Genomic DNA, 7,463 nt, shown 5'->3' with positions numbered 1-7,463 from the left:
TCAGAGAGAGAGAGATCTGACTCCAATGGGATCTTATTCAGAGAGAGAGATATCTGACTCCAATGGGATCTTATTCAGAGAGAGAGAGAGATCTGACTCCAATGGGATCTTATTCAGAGAGAGAGAGATCTGACTCCAATGGGATCGTATTCAGAGAGAGAGAGAGAGAGAGAGAGCGGGGCAGGTGGAAAGGGGAGGGGCCTGTGTTGGTCCAGACAGTCGGTCCTTGTGTATCTCTACCTCACACGCTCTCAGCCTCTGCGCATCATTTTAAAAGGGGAGCCCTGCTGTCGCCTCCTTCTCCTCCTCCTCTCCGACCGGCTGCTTCACAACAACACAACCAGCTCCAGCGGCGTGTCCCCACCACTTTTTATTTTTATTTGATATAATTTTCCCTTCCTCCTCTTTTTAAAAAAAAAATATTTTGGCGTCCCCCCTCCCCTCCCCCCCCCCTAAAAAAAGCGTTCCAACTTAAACCGACTCGCAACCCTCCGTTTCATGGGAAAATACGGCTCCGCCAGGCGCATTTATTCTCTCCAACCGGAGAGGTGGAAAACGTTTGAGGACTAAGGAGAACCCCCCCACCCCGAAAGAAAACAACAAAAACAAACCCAGCAGTGCTTCGTGGACGTTGCAGCGCACCATGAGAACACGACAACTACCAACAAGGTACCGACGGGGGAGTTACTGCGATTTTTTTTGTTCTTCTCCCCCGCTCCATCATTTTCACTGTGCGTGCTCCATCAGATTTACGCAGGGGTGGTTTTATTTATTTTTTTAATACATCGTGCTTTATAATTCATACTATAATTTAACTAAACACTTTGCGGCTGGGAGGGATGCGTTTTCGGTGAGGAGGAGGAGGAGGATGATGTCTGCGTCGCGGAGAGATATGTGCTGGGGAAGCCGAGCCGCCCCCCCCCCCCCCCCCCCCCGCAGCCGCAGCGCGTGCAGTGGGCTTTTTCTGTGCTTTTACTCGCCTTTTAAAAAAATAAAAAATTCATTATAATTGGGGGATCTTTTATAATAAAGCACGCCAGAGTTGCTGCTGTCTGTATTTGGTGTTAAGAACCATCACCCTCCTCCTCCTCCTCCTCCTCCTCCTCCTCCCCGTCAGCCCCCTTCACACAAACAGAGTGGGAGGAGAATTAGATTTTGTATCTGCTTTTCACATTTAAAAAAAAAAAACCACCGGTCTGGGAATTTTCTTTATTTTTTCTCTTCTTCTTCTTCTTCTTTCTTTTCTCCTCAGATGTTATTTATGATAGCCTTGATCCACGGCGCTTTGGAGTCAGAAGAGATACCCCCCGATGCTTCCTTTCTTTTTGGACCTCACAGGTCTCGTGCATGCTCTTCGGAAGTGATGATGGTGAGCAATTTCTTTTAAAATGTATTTATTTTATACCTACACACAACCGGCATTTGTTACTTAAAGTGTTTAGAAAAAAGAAAAAAAATAGTATTCTCACTCTTTTTTAAAAATCTAACTCTACACTTGCAGCATCATTTCCCCTTGACGTGACATTGGCAGGGAAGCTTTAAACTATTGTTTGTGCCGGTTTTGTTCCCCGTGATGAACAAGGGAGGGACACATCACCAGACTCTCCAATTCAGGCCAAAACAAGCTCCTTGAATTAGATGCTGACAGGGTGGACGTATGGGGTGTTACTGCAGTACAGTCTGTGGTATAGTGTACTTCAAGTAATCTGTGTCTCTAATAATGATTATATGTTGATGCAGTTTTTACCCGCAAAAGCATGCTACTAGAGAGACAACCAGAACATATGATGTAATATTCACAGACAAGCATTGGTAAAAGTCATTTTTAGACCCTGTATCCAGCCTCGTTGTAGTCTCTCGGACTGCTGTCCATGCTTTTGGCAGTCGGTGTCAGCCGATTGGATGGCAACCAAAAGTTTAGAGCGCTCCTCTTTATCTATTTTCATTTTCTAAAAAAAATTAGTCCGTAGCAAACGAAGGCGCGACGGGAGACAAATTTAATGATTAAGTCACTCTGACTCGCGGGGGCCACAGCAATCTCTATTAAGGGCCGCTCGTGTTCTTTTTTTCTTCTTCTTCTTCGGCTGTATAGTAAATCTTCAACCCTGCTTTGCTGCCTCCAACATGGAGTGTGCGAAAGTGAATGAAAATCTTTTGTCCCCAGAATCATAAATAAATTACAGCCTTCATATTCAACCTCGGTGGTGACTCACCCACAATTCTAAAAATCAATCACAATTCAAGTGCACCCACCCTTAATTGGCATATTCCAATGAGATTTCACAGTAGCGGTTCCTCCCTCTCTCTCCCCCGCTGCACTGTGTCCAATCGTAGTGTCGAATACGTGCCATCAATCGTCGTTTCAGGGCAAGGAGGGATCCCGTCTGGGTAGAAACTATCGAGAAAGACATTCAAGAACTGTTTGACCCCCAAAGGGCCTAATGAAATAACAAGTGCGCTCATTTACGTAAAAAAACGACATTATTTGTTCACAGGGAGGAGCTGGCATGGACCGCTGTGTCTAAATGAAGTGGTTCAGCCATGCAATGTTCCTGGAAGGCAGTGATTCTACTGGCCTTGGCCTCCATCGCCATCCAGTACACGGCCATCCGGACGCTCACCGCCAAGCCTTTCCAGCTGTGCCCGTTGCCCAGCCCCCAGAACTGTGGTCTCGGGGGCCAGGAGACCGAACCCCCCTTTGAGCGCGGAGCGGCGGGCGGCGGCTGCGATGACTACCCTTACTTCTCCGTCAATGCCACGCGCAAAACGCACATCCTGGTGCTCGCCACCACCCGTAGCGGCTCCTCCTTCGTCGGCCAGCTGCTCAACCAGCACCAGGAGGTGTTCTACCTGTTCGAGCCCCTTTACCACGTCCAGACCACGCTGATCCCGCGCCTGTCGCACAGTCGCAACGCCGCCGACCGCCGCGTGATGCTGGGCGCCAGCCGGGACCTCCTGCGCAGCCTGTACGGTTGCGACCTTTACTTCCTGGAGAGCTACATCAAACCGACGCCCGCGAACCACACCACGGACAAACTGTTCCGCCGCGGCGCCAGCCGGGCGTTGTGCCAGCAGCCCGTGTGCGACGCCTTCGGCCCCGCCGACGTGAATGTTGAAGAAGGGGACTGCGTGAAGAAGTGCGCCGCCCTGAACATGACCTCGGCGACGGAGGCGTGCCGCGAGAAGCGGCACGTGGCCATCAAGATCGTCCGGGTGCCGGAGATCGGAGACCTGCGCGCTTTGGTGGAGGACCCGCGGCTGAACATCAAAGTGATTCAACTCGTCAGGGACCCGCGCGGCATCCTGTCGTCGCGGATCGAGACCTTCAGGGATACGTATCGTCTGTGGCGGATTTGGAGGGCGACGGGGCGACGGCCCTACAATCTAGACTTGAGTCAGCTCACGGTGGTCTGTGAGGACTTCCTCAGTTCGGTTTCAACCGGTCTCAGCCACCCCTATTGGCTGAAAGGGAAATACATGTTGGTCCGCTATGAGGATTTGGCCCGGAATCCGCTCCTCAAGACCAAGGAGATCTATGACTTCCTGGGGCTGCCTTTGGATAAAAACGTGGAAGACTGGATACACGCAAACACCCGGGGCAGCAGCGAGCCCTCGGCCAAACACAAGTTCGGCACGGTGAGGGACTCGGCGGCGAACGCCGAGAGCTGGCGCTTGAAACTGTCTCACGACATGGTCGAGTACACGCAGACCGTTTGTCAAAAGGTGCTCCACCAGCTGGGATACAAGGCGGTGAAATCGGTGGAGGAGCTGAAGAACATGTCCCTCTCACTGGTGCAGGACAAAACTTTTGTACCCTTTTTGTAACAAAGATAGTTCTCTTAATGACTATTTTTGATATATTTATAATTGTTGCCTTATGATTTTCCTCCGTGTCGGTCTTCGTTTCTGTACTTTTTTTCCGTTTTCTTGAAAATTTGCACTAAAGATTTTGAATGCACCGAGGGACCTCCCCCCCCCCACCCCCCCAATTGTTACAGAAGAGCACACTTTAAAACACAGAGTAATCAAACGAGCTAGTTTACAAATGTCTCATTATTTTGTTATATTTTCTGTTAATAGAAGCTACAGAATACAAGGCGTCGTCTGTCTTTATGAATTGTCCTGTTTTGCGAGCTGTTGGCTCAACAAAAGTAAAACGTTGCCCTCCGAGAGACACGGGACGGGTGGAGCGGACATGTTTCTTTTGAACCCGCGATGGGAAATTCGGACCGCACGAGTCCGGCTGTGTGCAATAAATAGTGAATGTCGCAGTCAACCTTTACCACTATGGCATTTCTATCCGCGTGGGAAGAGAAAGAGATACTTCTGACAGACGGCCACGCTCTCGCCGTGGATAATTGCAGACGATTAATAGGCTCTCGAGTTAAAAGGGGCAGAATCCCACTGGAGGTCACGAGTGTTTCACCGGAGGATTTACAACCATCTGTGACAGACAAACACATTACTAATGAGAGATAATGTCAACATTTTTAATTGCTGTAGGTGTTTAGAGAATACACCTAATTTTCCGAGATGATTACGGCGTTTAAAACATGGATGTAGACGCAATATAGATCCTGATTCAAGACGCCGAAGCTCTCCGATGAACTGTGTTTTTTTTGGGGTTTCTTTTATTTATTACTTTTATTTCAAATTTTTTTTTCTTTCAAAATTTGTTGTCCATTTATTTCCGAATCATTCACAGTGTGAAATGAACATGGCCTTCTGTCTTGGATTAAAATTGTGAAAGCTGTCGTTGTCCATTGGTGGTAAGACGTCAACAGAGAAGCGAGGAAAAGGATAAGCAGGGAAGGTATTAAAAAAAGAAAAGAAAACATACCAAAATAGCGTTATGCATTCTCTCTCTCTCTCTCTCTCAAGAACAACAACAAAAATATCTCTTTAACGGTGCATGTTGGATCTATGTTTATCAGATTCATAACTGAGGAAGACGTGTCTTTGTAGAACAGGTTGCAGATGAGTGGATAGCTTATACTTTACAACCACGTTTAGATCACGTATAAAGAAGAAACGCATTACAGTAATTACTTTTCCATAATCTGGGAGAAAATCCTCCGATCGTTAAAGTAGCAACTCGGAAAGGGTGGAAGGTCACGGATGAAATATAGTACGCCCAAACAAATGGCGAGGCATCGTCAGTGGCCCCAAGCCTTTTTTTTTTCTTTACGATTTTTTTAGTTTCACGTAGGGACACGAACAGAGGTTCTCCTGGTGAAAGTCCTGTGTTTGTTTGTCCCATCCTCGGGGCTCGGCTTAGAGATTCGAGGTCTCGCCGAGGTCGTCCACGTTTCGTCCATTCGTTCGCAGCAAAAACTGCGTTTTTTTTTTACGGTAAAGCGACGTCATACCAGCAAAGTCACGACAGCGTCGATGTCTGCGACGGTAGAACGTGTCACAGACGTGGATGGAACCAAAAGTTAATACGTATTTCTCACTCGACTATTTCTGTTTCCTTTTCAAAATAGAAGCGCTCCCACGTTTTTCTGTGGCTTTTCGGCTCCGTAAAATAATAGTACCGACTTTTTAATTGATTTTTATTACATAAAAAGTTGCTCACGCTTCTTCTCTAAAATATAAATCACGTTCGTACGCCACAGTCATATATGTCCTCTTATTTTATTTTTTTTATCCTACTCCTTAAAATAACGCTGAACACACCGGACGGTTGCAAAAACACTGAACAACATCGTGTCTGACAAACTGGCTTTAAAAATATCCAATTTACTAAAAACTTTCCTCGACTCAAGCCCAAAGTCAAATTGAAAAGATTGCCAATGTTCCGGTACAGTTATTTTTTTATTTTTCTTTGCGGTGGTCAGTTTGACGAACCGTCTCGAGGTCGGTGTGCAGGATACGTGATCATCTCCGTACCGCTTTCCCCCAAATCTATTTCTGTCACGACAGCGGCTTAAAATTGAGCGTCGGTTCGCATTAAGTAGCACAGAAACTGTCAACAGCACGCAGCTGCGCTTATTCAACACCATGATGCACAATGCATTTAGTGAAATATTTTAGAAAACATCAAAAAGTCCTGCCAAACATTTTTTCTTTTTGTTTATCTTATCATATTTGGTCTATTTGGCTTTCATACATTTCCGACTTTGGAACGTTCCACCGGTGGCGTCGCCGCAGGTATCGACGCGGGCCGGAGACGTCCGAATCATTTCCATACAACGACCACTTGTTTACCCATAAGATATACACCCTGTGAATGGCTCATCAGTATTGGTGACCGGATGTCCATTGAGATGCAGAGCACAAACCTTTGATCCTCCTCTGTGCCGAGACTGGAGGCAAACTCTCTCTCTCTCTCTCTCTCCCTCCCTCTCTGCCTCCATCATCCACCTCTTTCTTTTCTTACTGAGATCTCAGGGGATTGTCCCTTTTTGCTTCGGCGCTCACTCTCTGTTTTTCACTTTACCTCTGAATCTTTTGGATGTGCTTGGCATACTTTAAAAACTGCAAAAAAAAAATGCTGTAAAGCTGGGTGTGAACATGCACGAGGTGGAGTTTGACATTTTGCGACGTACGCCTATTGAGATTAGAAGATCGTCCGTGTGTTCATTACGAAGCAACGACAAGCAGCTGCAGGTTAGCTTAGCTCAGCGCACGAGCGGTCTGGAAACAGTTGGAACCCACTGGATGTATAAAGACAACGGGATGCGGCGCTGGAGAAGGGCCTAAATATTACCTGGACCTTCTGCAGATTTTCCAAAATCTACGGGCCGTAGTGCAAGAACACTAGCATCCATAAATCACGATTCGGCTGCTTTGGTATTTTACAACTTTGAGGAGCTACTAATTTAAACGAGGGCTATGCTACGTTGACGTAGTGGCTTTTGGTTTCCGGTCTGGGAAGTCCTTCTGTGTGGAGTTTGCATGTTCTCTGAGGGTTCCCTCCGGGTTCTCCGGCTTCCTGCAGTTAATTGGACTCTAAATGGCCCGCTGGCGATGGTTGAATGGTTGTCCGTCTAATGTGTGTGCCCTGCGATCGACTAGTGACCTGCCAAGGGTGTAACCCAGCCGGGATCGGATAAGCGGTTCGGATAATGGAATGGAAAAGAAACAAGTCTTTTTTTTTGGGGCCCTGTGGCATTAACGGGACAGAATCGGTTAATTCCACTTCCAAATTGGCTTTCAAACCCGGCACTCTTCCTGGGGGCCGTGTTTTAAAAGCTCATCCTGTATGAAATCTGAAGCATCAAGATTATCTTTTTACACTGGGACTATTTATTTGTTATTTATTTATTCCCTGTTTCCAGTCTTCATGCTTACCTCTAAGCTTCATATTTACTGTGCGAGCCAAACGGGAGAGTTGGTTATTAACCTTCTCGTTTCACTCTCCTCGCCGACCATATATAAAAAAAAAAAAGCGACTAAGCGTACGTCCCACAATAATGTAAAGCTCGTCCTTTTTTTAATTGTTCAAATTGCCGAGCTCT

General features: G+C 46.8%; 1 protein-coding gene across 1 annotated transcript; it reads left to right on the top strand.

The window, feature by feature from the left end:
- Positions 1–1,307: 1,307 nt before the first annotated feature.
- chst1 (carbohydrate (keratan sulfate Gal-6) sulfotransferase 1) lies at positions 1,308–3,890 on the top strand. Its single transcript, XM_034528876.1, has 2 exons — positions 1,308–1,369; positions 2,496–3,890. The coding sequence occupies exon 2, from the start codon at positions 2,542–2,544 to the stop codon at positions 3,823–3,825; it is 1,284 nt and encodes a 427-aa protein (XP_034384767.1). The 5' UTR covers positions 1,308–1,369; positions 2,496–2,541; the 3' UTR covers positions 3,826–3,890.
- Positions 3,891–7,463: the final 3,573 nt, after the last annotated feature.

The sequence above is a fragment of the Cyclopterus lumpus genome, chromosome 3, assembly GCF_009769545.1.
Source record: "Cyclopterus lumpus isolate fCycLum1 chromosome 3, fCycLum1.pri, whole genome shotgun sequence".
Classification (NCBI taxonomy): domain Eukaryota; kingdom Metazoa; phylum Chordata; class Actinopteri; order Perciformes; family Cyclopteridae; genus Cyclopterus; species Cyclopterus lumpus.
Note: the sequence above shows the minus strand (reverse complement) of the source record. Positions and strands in the feature narration are given on the sequence as shown.